Consider the following 18,034-nt stretch of genomic DNA (forward strand, 5'->3'; position numbering starts at 1 on the left):
GTTGTTCATTCTCACAAACAATACTTCATTATTACCAACATCTTCAGTGTCCATAATCTCCATTTCAATTATTCTGTTCTTCATCAATAACTTTTTAAAAATTTTTATTTATTTTAATTGGAGGCTAATTACTTTACAATGTTGCAGTGGTTTTTGCCATACATTGACATGAATCAGCCATGTGTGTATATGTGTTCCCCATCCTGAAACCCCTCCCACCTCCCTCCCCATCCCATCCCTCTGGGTCATCCCAGTGCACCATCCCTGAGCACCCTGTCTCATGCAATAACTTTTTAATCTTGTCTCTGCAATTTAACTTTGTTTTAGTTCCACTCAACTGTAACCATTTATTAATCAACCATTACTTCCCATCTTATTGCCCTTCCTCTAGCAATGCAGGAGAAGGCAATGGCAACCCACTCCAGTACTCTTGCCTGGCAAATCCCATGGATGGAGGAGCCTGGTAGGCTGCAGCCCGTGGGGTCGCTAGGAGTCGGACATGACTGAGCCACTTCACTTTCACTTTTCACTTTCATGCATTGGAGAAGGAAATGGCAGCCCACTCCAGTGTTCTTGCCTGGAGAATCCCAGGGACGGGGGAGCCTGGTGGGCTGCCATCTCTGGGATCACATAGAGTCGGACACGACTGAAGAGGCTTAGCAGCAGCAGCAGCAGCTAGCAATGCAGGTGTTTTGTTTTGTTTGTTTCAATTAAAAGCTTGTTCTAATCAGCTCTGTTGTGTACGTCTAAGAGTCTTTGACAGAAAAGTAATCATTTATACCTTCTTACATGATATCTCAATGAAGTTGGAAAAAAGAATTAAGATGATCATTTCTCTTTACCATTATGAAATGATCCACTTCGTCTATTATTATTTCTCTTTTTCTCAAAATCTACTTTGATATTACCATATCTCCCCTAGCTTTCTTGTGTTACTGTTTGCACAATTTATCTGTTTCCTTCCTTTTATGTCCAACATAGCTATGTCCTAGTATTTAAAGTGCAACTCTCAACACAATATACAGTTACCTGTGTTTTCTTCCAGAAGCAACAAACTTCTGGCACAAGAACTTGTTTCTCATGTGCCAGGTTAAAATTTTATTTCTTCCTTTGGTTGCTGGTAATGTTGTTGTACTTTTTGAAAATTCATCTTGGTGCACACTTATGAAGCATGTGCTTTTCTGTACGTATATCATGTTTTGAAACGTTTACTTAAGAATTTTACAACATAAAAGTCATTTTGTCTGCTGGCAATAAATTCAGGCTTTAAATGCCTATCACCTTTAAATTCCATAGAGACTCACAGTGTCCCTTGAACCAGCAGATACTCCAGTGCCTGGAAGGATTTCACACAGCATTTGCTTCCTCTGGTTAAGATGACTCAGTACCAGGGATGTTTTCATCAACAGCCTGGAAAGTGGAGGCTGGCGGCTGTTGCCCATTGTTCTCCTCCAGGCTGTGTTGGATTCCATATCCAAAGTATATGGCAAAACCTAGGAGGGAAATGAGACAGTGAGAAGGGAAAGTAGGCTCTTTCCTCACTTACAAATGCCCAATGGGTTTCCTGTTATGGCATCTGACACAATGTGGGGGGAGGGATAGTGGGAAGAGGATTGGGTTGAGTCACTCAACAGTGCTCTTTGGGGCACTTCCCGGGTGGTTCCATGGTTAAGAATCTGCCCACCGATACAGAAGATCTGAGTTCAATTCCTGGCCTGGGAACTAAGATTCCACCTGCCTTGGAGCAACTAAGCCTGCACTGAGACCACATGCCAAAACTCAGCAGTTACCTGTGACTACGGAGCCCACATGGTCTGGAGTCTGTGTGTCACAACTAGAGAGAAGCCCACAGACCACAACAAAGAGCCCTCAAGCTGCAACTAAGACCCAATGTGACCAAATAAATAAATATTAACAAAGAACCCTCTTTTTCATAGAAAGCCACTCACCAATCACATTCCAGATGCCAAGTTGGACCCAGATCCCAGACGTCATCTGCATCATCAAGTAAACATTCACAAAGATGCTCACCAGTGGGAGGACAGGCAGAGCAGGGACCTGTGGGCCAAATCAGTTCATCCCTGAACACAGCCCAGACGTCTGAAAGGGAGACCCTACTGGGGTGGGAAGACTCCAGTCCAATTGCAGCTGTGTGTTCAGTGTCTACTCAGGTTGGGTGTGTAAAGGACTAAGTGTGGATCAGGGAAATGTCCACTGGTTTTAGCAACTCCCCTTCTCCCCTGGTCCAGCAAAGGATGTTTAGACCTAAAGCACACAGATCTCCTTCACTCAGGGTGGACACTTTGGGCACATAAGGTCACCTACCCTGAATGTAAGACGAGAGGGGTTCTGGGGCTGCCTCCAGATGATGACCGTGATCCCAATGATAAGCAGCAGCAGCAGCACAGCCACTGTTGTGTACACGGGGTCTCCAGAGAACACATATCTGGACCTTTGAGCCAGTATCATGGTCAGGATCATCAGCAGGAGAACTGCAAGGGTCAAGGAGGAGAACAGGCTGGACTCCAGAAGACCAAAACATCAGGACCTTGTGTCACACCCCTCCCCAGGCTGCCCATATCAGGAATGGCCATCATATGTCCAAAGACACAGGCTCCCACTCTATCTTGCCAATTTCAGAATATGATCAAAGAGAAATCCCACTGCTCACCAAGCAGTAAGGCACATCCGTAGACAATTTGGCCAGATTTACGGGTGGGGTTGGTGCTAATAGGGTCACACAGACTCTTTAGAATCCTTGAGATTCCTGCTTCAGGTACAGATTCCAAAGGACTTGCTTCACGTTCAGAAATCTCAATTTCATTTTCTGTTTTCTCCTTTTTGCTTAAATTTTGGTCTGGTTGGTACCTGAATTAGAGGTATTAAAGATATATTATTTGATTGGAACAAAAGTAATTGTGGTTTTTACATTGTTGAAATTTACCATTTGATATTGGAATACATTCTAAATAAATGTGGCTATATTATACAACATTTTAATGCACATTATGTTTTTTTAAAATTTCCTGTTTATCTTATATTTATTTTAGACTATAGAAATGATGTTAGACAAAAAGCAAATTTGAGTGATTTTTCTATTTGAGTTCAAAATAGGTCATAAAGCAGCAGAGACAACTTGCAACATCAACAATACATTTGGCCCAGAAACTGCTATTGAACGTACAGTGCAGTGGTGGTTCAAGAAATTTTGCAAAGGAGATAAGAGACCTGAAGAAGAGGAGCACAGTGGCCGGCCACTGGAAATTGACAATGACCAATTGAGAACCCCTTGGACTGCAAGGAGATCCAACCAGTCCATCCTAAAGGAGACCAGTCCTGAATATTCATTGGAAGGACTGATGTTGAAGCTGAAAGTCCAATACTTTGGCCACCTGATGCAAAGAGCTGACTCATCTGAAAAAACCCTGATGCTGGGAAAGATTGAGGGCAGGAGGAGAAAGGAACAACAGAGGATAAGATGGCTGGATGGCATCACCGACTCGATGGACATGGGTTTGGGTGAATTCTGGGAGTTGGTGACAGACAGGGAGGCCTGACGTGCTGTGGTTCATGCGGTCAGTAAGAGTCGGACATGACTGAGTGACTGAACTGAACTGAACTGAACTGAATTGAGAGCCATCATCAAAGCTGATCCTCTTCCAACTACATGAGAAGTTTCTGAAGAACTCAACACTGACCCTTCTATGGTCATTCAGCATTTGAAGAAAATTGGAAAGGTGAAAAAGCTTGATAAGTGGGTGACTCATGAGCTGACTGAAAAGCTTTTTTAAATTGTCATTTTGAAGTTTCACCTTCTCTATATATACAACAACAACAATGAACCATTTCTTGATTGGATTGTGACATGTGATGAAAAGTGGATTTTATATGACAACTGTTGATGACCAGCTCAGTGGCTGGACTGAGAAGAAGTTCCAAAGCACTTGCATCAAAAGAAAGATCAGGGTCACTGTTTGGTGGTCTGCTGCTGGTCTGATCCACTACAGCTTTCTGAATCCTGGTGAAACCATTACATCTGAGAAGTGTGCTCAGGAAATCAATGAGATGCACTGAAATCTGCAATGCCTGCAGCCGGCATTGGTCAACAGAAAGGGCCCAATTCTTCTCCATGACAATTTTAAATTCCATTTAAAATTCACAGTCGGAAACTGTAATTACGTTTGCACCAACCTAAAAACATCAGCCCATAGTCTCCCAACATAGATGGCCCCATCAACTTTTTTCCTGCCTTAAGCCTAGTGCAGCACTTAGAAAGTGGCATGGATATAGAAGATGATCACCTCCCCCATCAACCCCCACCAGGTCAAGACCCCCAGTCAAGGTGTAGCAGAGTCTCACCTGAGGACGAGAACAGAAATCACCACGAAGGAGTAAGCAAGCAGGGTCCCAATTGCCATGAGGTCCACAAGGTTACTGAACTCTAAGAATAACGCTGTGACCCCTAGGATGAGGGTACAAACAAGGTGTGGGGAGAGAATGAGAAGCCACTGGAAACATACAAGTTAAGGACATTGATCAAAGAAGGAACGAGTTTTGTTCACTCACCTGCAAGAGTTCCGGAAGCCAAGATGGCCATGATGGGAGTGCGTGTGCGGGGATGGATCTGGGCAAGTCCTTGGAAAAGGAGCCTGTCATCTGCCATCGCGTACGTCACTCGAGACATGGAGAACATGGTACCCAGGAGGCTGGAAGAGATGATGGAAGCATAGGTGAGAACATGGAGAAGTAGGACAGACCGAAGTTTCTCCTCCCTAGTCTACCTGAGGTGGAGTAAGATATCTCTTCATCTTGTCTCTCAAATAACAAGGGATGGGTTACCTGAACATCTGATGGTAGATGGAGAGAAAACTTTGACACTCACCTGGATGAAAGAGCACAGAATGTGCCAACAACCACGACGTATCTGGCAGGGCCCCACCCAATATGGAGAAAAGCCTGCGGCAAGGGGCTCTCAGGATGAATCTGGTAGTAGGGCACCATGAGGGTGAGTGCCGCTGAGACACCAAAATATGCCAAAAAGCAGATCAAGAGTGAGACCACGATGCTGAAAGGGATGGACCGCTGGGGATCCTGGGCTTCTCCCCCTGCAAGATGGGAGGAAGTGCTGGGTCAGCAAACATGCCGGGGTGAAAGCACAAAATCAAATTCCCTCCTCCACGTTCAAAAGCAGGTAACCTTCTCCCAATCCCTATGTCTGAGGACGGCCCAACCTGTGCCCAAACCCCTGATAGGAGGCCCAATCACCACGTTACCTGTAGTGGCAATGGCATCAAACCCAACAAACCCGAAGAAGCACGTTGCCGCTCCCTGGAAAATCCCATCAAAACCAAAAGGTGCAAACCCTCCAGAACCCGGAGGGCCCAAGCTATGATGAGAGAAGGAATGAGGAAGAACATGGGTGAGGTGAGTTCATCCATCCCTACTGGACTCCTCCCTTCACACCACAAGTCCTGGCCCCTAGGACCCCCATCACTTAGACCCATCACCCCAGATCTCTTTAGTCCCCACCTTATCCTCAGCTCCATACCATCTGACATGCATTACTGTGGACAAGGGTCCCCTCCTAACCTAGAGGAGGCATTGGATCCAGCTGCAGCCAATGTGTAGTCCTGTTCTGTGAGCTGCCAATTGTGCAGGTCTCCCTTAATGAAGCCAGAGAGGATGATGAAGCCGAGAACCAAAATGTTAATGCCCGTGAACCATTTGTTAACCAGTGCTGACTCACGGGCTCCCAGAACCAGTATTCCTGTGGGAGAGGTGGAATATGAGACATTCAAGATAACCAGATCCATAGACACAGAAAGCAGACTAGCAGTTGCTGGGGGTTGAGGGTTGTGGAAGTGGACAGATGGACAGTGAGTGATCAGTGGGTACAGGGTTTCCTTTAGGGGCAATGCACCTGTTTGGTGATGGTTGTACAACATCGTGAATGTACTAAGTGCCACTGAATTATACACTTTCAGATGGTTAATTTCTTATTGTGGACAGTGACACATGACATGCACAATGATCAAATCACCATAATGTCCACCTTAAACTCATACAATGTTGTCTGTCAATTATGTCTCAATAAAGCTGGGAGCAGTTGTGAAATGGTTAACTTGAGGCTAGATGAATGTCCTCTCAATTAAAAAAAAGAAGTTTGATCTTGGTGCACAGGAAGAAAGTTATCATTTGAGGTCAATGATTCTGAGCTGGGGAAATTTTATCTCCCAAGGGAATTTTGGGGATGTCTAGAGACATTCTAGTTGTCACGATTTTGGATATGGGCTTCACAATTGTCTCATAAAGGACATTCAATCAACAGACAATAACTAAAAAAAAAAAAAAAACCTACAAGGCACAAGACAGTCCCTCAGACTACAGAATGTTCCTACCGAGAATGTCAGTAGTGCCAAGGGTGGGAAACTATGGTCTATGTCTTGCTTTCCTCTTTGTCATATCACAAATCTTTTCCAGTACTAATTCCCTCACCATTCTGCCACCCCAAGCCTTTCCCACCCTAGATCCCCTCCGCTCTCCTCTCTTCCCATCCTATCTCTGACCCCATCTCACCCATCATCACCAGCACCACACCCAGGGCAAGAAAGTCAGGATACTTGGCCAGGAAAGAGGGCACGTGCAGTGGGAAAGTTCCTCTTAAAGCTCGAGACATGTGGTTCCCAATCAGGCTGTCGAAGGTGGAGCTCCAGGCTCTGGCGACACTTGCAATGGCTGCAGGTGTAGAAGAAGAAAGATTCATGAAAAAACTTTAATTGAACCCCTACCATGTGCCATGGGATGTATGTCATGGAGGGGAGAAGACAAAGTAATTAATCTCGGGGAGAAGACAAAGTAATTAATCTCAAAGAGTTTCATTTCACGGGATAGGGAGAGAAGATACAGCTGATTCACAAAACAGCTCATCTGCTCAGAGTGTTAGGAGGAGATCGGTGTTTTGCAAGAAAAGATAACAGTAAATTGGGACCAGGAGGACTGGAAGGTAAGAACTGAAATTTTAGGCTGATGTGTAAAGAAAACTTCCATGAAGCCAACAGCTGAGCAAAGGCTTCAATATGATGAAGGGATGAGCCTGTGGGTCATGCGTCCCTCCCACCCACTCACTCCCTACAGTTCCTTCTACTCTGGGTTCCTAGTCCATCATTGAAGGAAAGAATAGACCCGGGTACAATGAAATTGTGCCTTTTTCCTGCCACCACTACCCACTTCTGCCGCAAAGTGGATAATGAAGTTCTCATGAATGAGTTGAAGACCCTAATCCCCCCTTCTTGTTTCCTCATCTCAACTCCCACACCTTTCCCGTCCCCATCATCTCACTGATGGCGTAGGACAGTAAGAGGTTCCAGCCAGTGACGAAGGCGCACAGTTCTCCCACGGTGACGTAGGTATAGAGATATGCAGAACCGGACCCAGGGGCTCGGGCCCCAAACTCGGCATAGCAGAGCCCGGACAGCACAGAAGACAAGGCGGCCACCACGAAGGAGACGACGATCGCTGGTCCAGCTTTGTTCCTGGTCACTTCTCCAGGCAGGATGTACACGCCAGCTCCCAGGGTGATGCCAACACCCAAGGCCACCAAGTCGAGGGTGTTCAGACAACGGGACATGCGGCCCTCAGACCCCTCCCTGGGCTTGAGCGGCCGCCTGCGGACCAGCTTCTGACCGCATTGACGGAGATTCTGACATCGCATCCTAGGTGGAGTTGTGGATCTGTGATCTGCTGAGAAAACAAGACACCAAACCATCAAGAATGTCCATCCGGCACTGGGCCTGGCACACAGTCACTGCTTAATTATTACGACTTGGGTGGGTAAGAATCATGAGAGTTTTTTCCTTTCTTTCCTTTTGTTTGCCAGGCTCATGGCTTGCAGGATCTTAGTTCCCTGACCAGGGATTGAACCTGGGTCATGGCAGTGAAAGCCTGGACTTCTAACCAAAAGGCCACCAGGGAACACCCCGGAAGGTTTCTTAAATTTTTATTTTAATTGAGGTATAGTTAACGTACAATATTTTTAAATTTCAGATGTAACACATAGGGATTCATAATTTTAAAGGTCTTATGACATTTATATTTATTATAAAATATTGGGAAAGATTGAAGGCAAAAGGAGAAGGGGGTGGCAGAGGATGAGATGGTTAGATAACATCACCAACTCAATGAACATGAATTTAAGCAAGTTCTGGGAGATAGTGGAGGACAGGGGAGCCTGGTGAGCTGCAGTCCTTGGAGCTGCAAAGAGTCAGACACGAGTTATTGACCGAATAACAACAATATAAAACCTTGGCTGTATGGCACCAAATGTTCATAGTCACAGTATTTATAATATCCAAGGCATGGAAGCAACCTAAGTATCCATCAACAGATGAATGGATGAATAAAATGTGATAGGCATATATGAATATGTATGTATGCACACACATCTATATACGTATATGTGAGGTGCTTATACTAGGTGAAGTCAGACAGAGAAAGACTAATACTATATGATATCACTTCTATGTGGAATTTGAAAAATAATATGAATGAACTTGTTTGCAGAACAGAAACATAGGGGAAAAGCTTGTGGTTACCAAAGGGGAAAGGTAGGGGGGAGGGATAAATTAGGAGATTGGGGTTAACATACCCACACTTATATACACAAGGACCTGCTGTATAGCAAAGGGAACTCTACTCAATATTCTATGATAACCTAGACAGGAAAAGAATATGATAAGGAATGGATATATGTATCACTGAATCACTTTCTGTACACCCCAAACTAACACAACAATGTAAATCAACTCAATTCTGATATAAAAATAATAAAAAAGAGAAGTGTCCAGGAAACATGAAATATTTGAGAGCAACTGAATAAAAGCACATATTTATTCAGAGGGGAAAGAAGCAAAAATAAATGACAGGACTCTGTGTCCTCTCCTTTGGGGCATGGAATGTCTCCTCACTACCCAGCCCTGCAGGGAGAGGCTGACCCAGTGACCATGAGTTACTATCTGCAGGCTTCTGTCTGTGATATTCCAAAGTCCAAGTTTACCATTTTGGATTAAGAGTGTAACTGAGCAGGACCCTGTGAGGTTTTCCCAAAGTAGACCCCTATCCATGTCCTCCACCTTCCTTTTATCTGTAGAAAAACCTCAAAGAATAAATTTAACCAGAGAAGTGAGAAAATGCAGAATTAAAACAGTCAGACAAGACAAAATAATAATACTTTAGCTGTTAAAGTCAAAGTTCTTCCTCAAGGATCACAGTAATACTCTGAGTCATGTCCTTTGGGGTGTTTTGCAGATACTAAAACCCTCACCAGGAGGAAGATGTTGGCTGTATGCTACCCACAAGCACAGAGGCCCCAGATTGTTTGGAACCAGAAAGCTGATGATACTGACTTCCAATTTCCTCACCACCGTCCAGTGAGAGGTGTGTCCATGAGCTGATCACAGCCAGCTCCTTGAACACCGTGACTCCTCACTACCTGGTCCAGGGCAAGACACACAGCACTGAGGGTGCTAGACCACTGTGGCCCCCTTTGCCCAGCAAAGCAATAAACTCTTCTCTTTTCTACTTCACCCAGAATTCTGTCTCCAAGCATCTATTGGGCATCAGTGAAGAGAGGCCGAGTTTTGGCTACAAGAACAAGCATTCAAACAGCCAGAAAACTCTGATGAGAATCTTGGCTTCACCATCATCTCTGTGTCTTTGGAGAAGTCATTTACTTCTATGGACCTCCATTTCCTCTTGTTCAAATATGATGACTATAAAACAATTTTAGTTTTACAAGATGAGAAGAGTCCTGATGGCTGATTGCATGATAATGTAAATATACTTAACATTACTGAACTGTACACTTAGAAATGGTTAAGATGGCAAATTTTATAACATATGTAATTTACCACCATATTTTAAAATTACTGCCAATAATAAATAATAGAGCCAGCTTCACATTGGGTTAACAAACCCAATGGGGACTTAATTTAATATAAATCACCATACAGCCCTCCTCCCAGATACCAAAATCCATGGATTTTTCAGCCACCTGGGCATCCATAGAGGAGAAACCTGCAGATACAGTGATCAGCACTACACAGGGGACTGACAGCAGTGGCCCACACACCATAAACCCTATACAAGGGGGATCTTTGATGTTGTTTGAGCACTAGTCAGAAGAGTCTCAGTTCATTTAAACTGAGGTGGATGAACCTAGAGCCTGTTATACAGAGTGAAGCAAGTCAGGAAGAGAAGACAGATGTCATATATTAACACACATATATATGGAATCTAGAAAAATGGTACTGATGAACGTATTTGCAGGGCAGGAATAGAGGCACAGACAAAGAGAACAGACTTGTGGACACAGCAGAGGAAGGAGAGAGTGGAATGGCTTGAGAGAGTAGTGTAGACATATATACACCACCATATGTAAGCTAGGTAGCCAGGGGGAACCTGCTATACAGCACAGGGGGCTCAACCTGGTGCTCTGTGATGACCTAGAGGGGTGGGATGGGGGACCGTGGGAGGGAGGTTCAAGAGGGAGGGGATATATGTATACTCATGATTGATTCATGTTGTTAGATGGCAGAAACTGACACAACATAGTAAAGAAATTATCCTCTAGTTAAAAATAAATTAAAAAAAAAAAAGTCTTAGAATCTCCAGGAACTGATTAAATCCCAACCGATTCTCACACAAACACAACAGCTCCCAGCTTTCATCTAGAAAATGGGTCTCTCTACCCTCAGTCAGGAGCCGGGCTGACCCCCCGCACTCTGGGGTTGCAGAGGTCTCTTTAGGAAGATGTGAACTCAGCGCCCAGTCTCCTACAGGAGAGGGTGACCCGAGACTTACTGGATCCTTGGAGCAGAGCCTGGAGCACTGGGTCAGTCAGGGAGGCTGAGGTTAAGCTGTGCAGGGCTGGAGCTGAGCCATCTTCAAGAACCGAAGCGGGGAGTCCTGAGCACAGAAGACAGCCTTTACCCCTGGGATGTGGGGTGCGGATGGGGTTGAGTGGGTGGGGCTGCTATCAGCTCTTGACACTTATGTGGTTACCCTCAGGAGGTGGTTCTGAGAGGCTTTTTTTTTTTTAATTGTGGTAAAGTACCCATAACATATTATTTACCATTTTAAGAGTACAGTTCAGTTACATTAAGTACATTCACAGTTTGTGTAACCAAACTCCAGAGCTTTTTTCGTCTGGCAAAACTGAAACTCCATTCCCATTAAACAGTTCCCCATTTCTCCTTTCACAGTTCCTGGCACTCACCATTCCTCCTTCTGCCTCTATGAATCTGACCAGTATAGGTACTCCATTTAAGTGGAATCATTCAATATCTGTTCTTTCCTGTCAGCCTTATTTTATTTAGCACAATGTCTACTAGATTTATGCATATTTTTACCATTAAAAAAACAATTGATTTATTTTGGGGGCTGTTAGGTCTTTACTCTGCACGTGGGCTTGCTCTAGTTGCAGTGAGTGGGTCTACTCTCTAGTTGCAGGCATGGACTTTTCATTGCAGTGGCTTCTCTTGTGCATGGGCTTCAGTGGTTGCTGCTCGTGGCCTGAGATTGCCCCACAGCATGAGGAATCTTCCTGGACCAGGGATCAGACCCATGTCCCCTGCACTGGCAGGAGATTCTTATCCACTGCCCCACTAGGGAAGTTCTTGTGCTGTGTATGTGTTAGTCGCTCAGTCATGTCCGTGTCTTTGCAACCCCATAGTCTGTCCATGGGATTCTCTGGGCAAGAATACTGGAGTGGGTTGCCATTCCCTTCTCCAGGGAGATCTTTCATACCCAGGGATCAAACCCAGGTCTCCTGCATTGGCAGGTGGATTCTTTACCATCTGAGCTAAATACTGAATAACACTCCATCTGTGGTGTTGGAGAAGACTCTTGAGAGTCCTTTGGACTACAAGGAGATCCAACCAGTCCATTCTGAAGGAGATCAGCCCTGGGATTTCTTTGGAGGAAGTGATGCTAAAGCTGAAGCTCCAGTACTTTGGCCACCTCATGCGAAGAGTTGACTCATTGGAAAAGACTCTGATGCTGGGAGGGGTTGGGGGCAGGAGGAGAGGGGGATGACAGAGGATGAGATGGCTGAATGGCATCACTGACTCGATGGACATGAATCTGAGTGAACTCCGGGAGATGGTGATGGACAGGGAGGCCTGGCTTGCTGTGATTCATGGGGTCGCAAAGAGTCGGACACGACTGAGCGACTGAACTGAACTGAACTGATGGGTACCTACCACATTGGCTCATCCATTTAATGGTCAATGGACACTTAAGTTGCTTTCACGTTTTAGCTATTGTGAATAATGCTGTTATGAACATGAGTGTAAAAATATCTCTTCTACAGTTTGCTTTCAACTCTTCTGGGTATAGGTTCAGAGGTGGAATTGCTGGATCATATGGTTTTAAGATTTTTTTCTGCTTGTGATGGAGAAGATGTTCACATATTGAGGAATGGAGAAGTCATTTTGGCTTATCCATGGTTCAGCCTGAACTCCATGTGAACTAAGACAGCCGGTCAAACCCTCACAGCTCATCTGCTTTAACCACTGAGGTAAAGAGCGTCTGTTTTGAAGATAAGGATGAATAACTCCCTTCTCATGGCCTCCATGTTAACACTCCCTGTGAGATAAAGTTCCCTTACCAGACACCAGGGAACTGCTGTCTTGCTGTCTCTGTACTAAGTCTGCCTCCTTTGAAACCTTGAAGGAATACACCCTGTTATGTTGATGTATGTGCTTTGTTTGGATGAGGTATAAGACTGTGCTGGAAACCATGCTTCAACAGAGCATGTGCCTGTTTTTATGTGCCTGTGGCCATCTGCATTTCCTCCTTGAAAAAAGGTCTAATTGTTTCTTCTGCCTGGAAGAAATGTTGATCTGTAAGAGCCTTTTATGTACATGGGATTTTTTTTCTGTTGATCTGGAAAAGGTCAGTTTTCATCCCAATCCCAAAGAAAGGCACTGCCAAAGAATGTTCAAACTACCACACAATTGCACTCATCTCACACGCTGGTAAAGTAATGCTCAAAATTCTCCAAGCCAGGCTTCAGCAATATGTGAACCGTGAACTTCCTGATGTTCAAGCTGGATTTAGAAAAGGCAGAGGAACCAGAGATCAAATTGCCAACATCCGCCGGATCATGGAAAAAGCAAGACAGTTCCAGAAAAACATCTATTTCTGTTTTATTGACTATGCCAAAGCCTTTGACTGTGTGGATTGCAATAAATTGTGGAAAATTCTGAAAGAGATGGGAATACCAGACCACCTGACTTTCCTCTTGAGAAACCTGTATGCAGGTTAGGAAGCAACAGTTAGAACTGCATATGGAACAAGAGACTGGTTCCAAATAGGAAAAGGAGTACGTCAAGGCTGTATATTGTCACCCTGCTTATTTAACTTCTATGCAGAGTACATCATGAGAAACGCTGGGCTGGAAGAAGCACAAGCTGGAATCAAGATTGGCAGGAGAAATATCAATAACCTCAGATATGCAGATGACACCACCCTTATGGCAGAAAGTGAAGAGGAGCTAAAAAGCCTCTTGATGAGAGTGAAAGAGGAGAGTGAAAAAGTTGGCTTAAAGGTCAACATTCAGAAAACGAAGATCATGGCATCTGGTCTCATCACTTCATGGGAAATAGACGGGGAAACAGTGGAAACAGTGTCAGACTTTATTATTTGGGGGCTTGAAAATCACTGCAGATGGTGACTGCAGCCATGAAATTAAGAGAGGCTTACTCCTTGGAGGGAAAGTTATGACCAACCCAGATAGCATATTCAAAAGCAGAGAGATTACTTTGCCAACAAAGGTCCGTCTAGTCAAGACTATGGTTTTTCCAGTGGTCATGTATGGATGTGAGAGTTGGACTGTGCAGAAAGCTGAGCGCCAAAGAATTGATGCATTTGAACTGTGGTGTTGGAGAAGACTCTTGAGAGTCCCTTGGACTACAAGGAGATCCAACCAGTCCATTCTGAAGGAGATCAGTCCTGGGTGTTCTTTGGAAGGAATGATGCTAAAGCTGAAACTCCAGTACTTTGGCCACCTCATGCAAAGAATTGACTCATTGGAAAAGACTCTGATGCTGGGAGGGATTGAAGACCAGAGGAGAAGGGGACGACCAAGGATGAGATGGCTGGATGGCATCACCGACTTGATGGACATGAGTTTGAGTGAACTCTGGAAGTTGGTAATGGACAGGGAGGCTTGGGCATGCTGCAATTTATGGGGTCGCAGAGTCGGACACGACTTAGCGACTGAACTGAACTGAACTGAACTGAAGAGCTTTTTAATGTTGATCTTACAGATCAACACTGTTTCTGATCAGCTGATCTGTAAGAGCTTTTTATGTACATGGGATTCTTTCATTATGTGTTGCGTTGCATGCGTGCTCAGTTGTGGCCGACTCTTTGAGACCCCTTGGACTGCAGCATGCCAGACTTCCCTGTCCATCACCATCTCCTGGAGCTTGCTAAAGTTCATGTCCATCGAGTCAGTGATGCCATCTAACCATCTCATCCTCTGTCATCCCCTTCTCCTCCTGTCTTCACCCTTTCCCAGCATCAGGGTCTTTTCTAAGGATTCAGTTCTTTGCATCAAGTGGCCAGAGTATTGGAGTTTCAGCTTCAGCATCAGTCCTTCCAATGAATATTCAGGACTGATATCCTTTAGGATGAACTGGTTTGATCTCTTGGCAGTCCAAAGGACTCTCAAGAGTCTTCTCCATCACCACAATTTGAAAGCATTAATTCTTTGGTGCTCAGTCTTCTTTATGGTCCAACTCTCACATTCGTACATGATTTACTGGAAAGACCATAGCTCATAGATTAGACCTAGCTTTAAACTCTCATTTTCCTTTTCAATTAGTTTCACAAATATTTTTTTCCCAAATGAATACTGTGCATTCCCCTTGATAACAACTTCTAAATAAAATTTTCTCTGGGAGCACATAAAATATATGTATATGTGATTCTTTTGTCACATATCTCATCAAATATAGTTGACCACATTCTGTATTCCAGACACTATTTTGGCTGCTGGGAAGAAAACAGTGTCAAAAGTGTGATGGGCTGAATCCATATCCCTGCTTTCAAACTCATATGTTGAAGTCCTAATTCCCAGGAACCACAGAATGTGACTGTATTAGTCATTGGGCCTGAAAGACATAATTAAACTTAAACGAGGTCACTAGAATGGATCCTAACTCAGTATGACTGATGTCTTCATAAGAAGAGGATTAGAATGCAGGGAGTATACACAGAAACAAAGAGGTGAGAGATTTAGCAAATATAAATATAAGACACCTATATGTAGTGAATTTCATAGAAACAGAGAACAATAAAAAATATATATTTAGTACATATGTCCTAGATAGATACATATTTTATGCATGTTGATTTTACATATATACTTCCATATCTTACTATGTACAAATACAATCACAAGTACAGCCATAACTTGTTTTCCGTTGCTTTCCAGATAATGCTTCTTTTTTCTTTCTTTCTTTTTATTTTTTTGCAAACTGAAGATTTGTGGCTACTGAAGTTAATGTTTACCACACTGTAAAAAATATTTAAAAATCAAGGTATGTACATTATTTTTTTACAGAATGCTCTTGCACACAGAGTAGAGTGTAGTATGGCATAACTTTTACATGCACAGGGAAACTAAAAAGTTTGTATATGACTCCGTTTATTGCCAGTTCTTTTATTGGGTTGTCTGGACTCAACCAGAGATATTTCCAAAGTACGCTTGTGTGGGTGATAGTATTTGATTAACGAATGAATCTCCAGTTTGGGTCATATCACTTATTCTATTTTGTTGGTTGCGCTGTGCAGCTTGTGGGATCTCAGTTCACCCATAAAGGACAGAACCCGCAATCCCTGCAGTGGAAGCACGGAGCGCTAATGACCAGACCACCAGGGAATTCCCCATACCATTCAACAGTTATGAAAATGCACCAGTTTCTTTCCTGGAGAACTACCCACATTCCGGTTTCAGTTAATGGCACTTTCACTTGAAATGTGAATCTATCCCTCCTGACCACTATGAGCTGGTGGTTGATCTGGAGGCTTGACTACATTGTGATGCGACGTTTCATCGAGTCTTGCCTATCACAGCACATGGAGTAGCACAGGATATCCAGTTGTCCCGGAAGTAAGGGAAGGATGATAATCAGGTGAGGTCAACCTCTTCCATCAAAGTTTTACCAACAGTTTCAGTCTCTGTTACTTGGATCCTATGCCTTTAATTTCATCACGGCTCTCAATTTGGTGATCTTCCTACTTCTGGTCAACCTCCTCCATCTAGTTTAAAATATATACTTACTATTTTTCTTATTTGGCTGCTCCAGGTCTCAGCTGTGGCACCTGGGGTCCTTCATTGTGGCGTGAAGACTCTCCCTGTGGCAGGCAGGCTTCTCTCTAGCTGTGGTGGGCAGGCTCAGTCACCCCCCCTCCCTCCCCAACCAGCATATGGGATCTTAGTTCCCTGACCAGGAATCAAGCTCATGTATTCTGCATTGGAGGGTGGATTCTTAACCACTGGACCACTGGGCAAATCCCCTTTTCCATCTAGTTTTAATTCACCTAATAACTTGCTACTCAGTCTCTTTTTTAAAATTATTATTTTGTTTATTTATTATTGGCTGTTCTGGGTTTGTGTTGCTGCGTGGGCTTTTCTGCAGTTGTGATGAGCAGGGGCTCCTCTCTAGTTGTGGTGCACAGGTTCCTCATTGCAGTGGTTTCTTTTGCTGCAGAACATGGGCTCCGGGGCATGCAGGCTTCAGGAGTTACAGCTCCCAGGTTCTAGAGCACAGACTCAATAGCTGTGGCACAGGCTTAGGTGCTCCATGGCAAGTGGGATCTTCCTGGACCAGGGATCGAATCTGTGTCTCCTGCATTGACAGGTAGATTCTTAACTGCTGGGCCACTGGCGAGGTCCCATCTTCCATCTAGTTTTATATCAGCTCATGATTTTCTACTCCATATCTTTTTTAAAAAAAAATTCGTTTATTTGTTTATTTATGACTCTTCTGGGTCTTTGTTGATGAGTGGGCTTTTCTCTAGTTGCCGTGCACAGGCTTCCCATTGTGGTGGTTTTTCTTGTTTCAGAGCTCAGGTTCTAGAATGTGCAGGCTTCAATTGTTACAACTCATGGGCAGTAGAGCACAGGCTCAGTAGTTGTGGCCCAGGGCTTAGTTGCTCCATGGCATGTGGGATCTTGCTGGACCAGGGATCGAACCTGTGTCTCCTGCATTGGCAGGCAGATTCTTTACCACTGAGCTACCAGAGCAGCCCGCTACTCAGTTTCCTGACTTTCATCCCTCCTTCACTCTATTTCAGTTGCTCAAGCCCACAACCAATCCTCTACTTCATTATAACTGCTGTCTTCATTGTTCATAATCTCCATTTCAAGCATTCTGTCCTGCAACAGCTTAAACTTGTCTTTTCAATTTCACTTCCTATTTTTCAGTTCCACCCAACATTTATCAACAAACCCTTGACCCACCTCTGTCAGTGCAGACTTTTTCCTAGGTAAGAATTTTTCCTAATTAATTCTACTGTGCAGCTCTAAGAGCCTGAGGCAGAAAAGTCAAGAAAAATGATTATTTTCGCTATTGACACTATATCTCAGTAACGCCAGAGGAAAGGCACGAATGAGCATATCCCTTTGTCATTATGAAAGGATCCACTTTATCTGCTATCACTCTCTTCTCCTTAAGGTCAGCTTTGTCTGATATCGATGCAGCCATGCTAGCTTTCTCGTGTTACTGTTTGCACAGTGTATCTGCTCTTTTCGTTTTACTTCCAGTATATTTGTGTCCTAATATTTCAAGTGCAATACTGGACACATATACTGTTACCTGAATTTCCTTCCCATGTGGGAGTCCCTGGTGTTTTTACCCGAAAGAGTCAGGAGGAGGAGCTTGTTATGTGCAGGTGAGTATTTTATTCCTTCTGGTTGCTGCTTACGTTGTAGTTTTTTGTGAAAATTCATCTTGCTGCACTTGAC

The 18,034-nt window shown here is 44.1% G+C and overlaps 1 protein-coding gene across 1 annotated transcript; it reads right to left on the reverse strand.

Moving 5' to 3' along the window:
- Positions 1-664: 664 nt before the first annotated feature.
- Positions 665-7,711, reverse strand: LOC120871972 (cationic amino acid transporter 3-like). Its single transcript, XM_040252073.1, has 11 exons — positions 7,339-7,711; positions 6,577-6,735; positions 5,590-5,767; positions 5,274-5,386; positions 4,883-5,105; positions 4,567-4,706; positions 4,360-4,462; positions 2,672-2,868; positions 2,326-2,492; positions 1,950-2,058; positions 665-1,493 (listed from the first exon to the last, which is right to left on the reverse strand). The coding sequence occupies exons 1-11, from the start codon at positions 7,709-7,711 to the stop codon at positions 1,372-1,374; spliced, it is 1,884 nt and encodes a 627-aa protein (XP_040108007.1). The 3' UTR covers positions 665-1,371.
- Positions 7,712-18,034: the final 10,323 nt, after the last annotated feature.

The sequence above is a fragment of the Oryx dammah genome, unplaced genomic scaffold (genome assembly GCF_014754425.2).
Source record: "Oryx dammah isolate SB20612 unplaced genomic scaffold, SCBI_Odam_1.1 HiC_scaffold_13, whole genome shotgun sequence".
Classification (NCBI taxonomy): Eukaryota; Metazoa; Chordata; class Mammalia; order Artiodactyla; family Bovidae; genus Oryx; species Oryx dammah.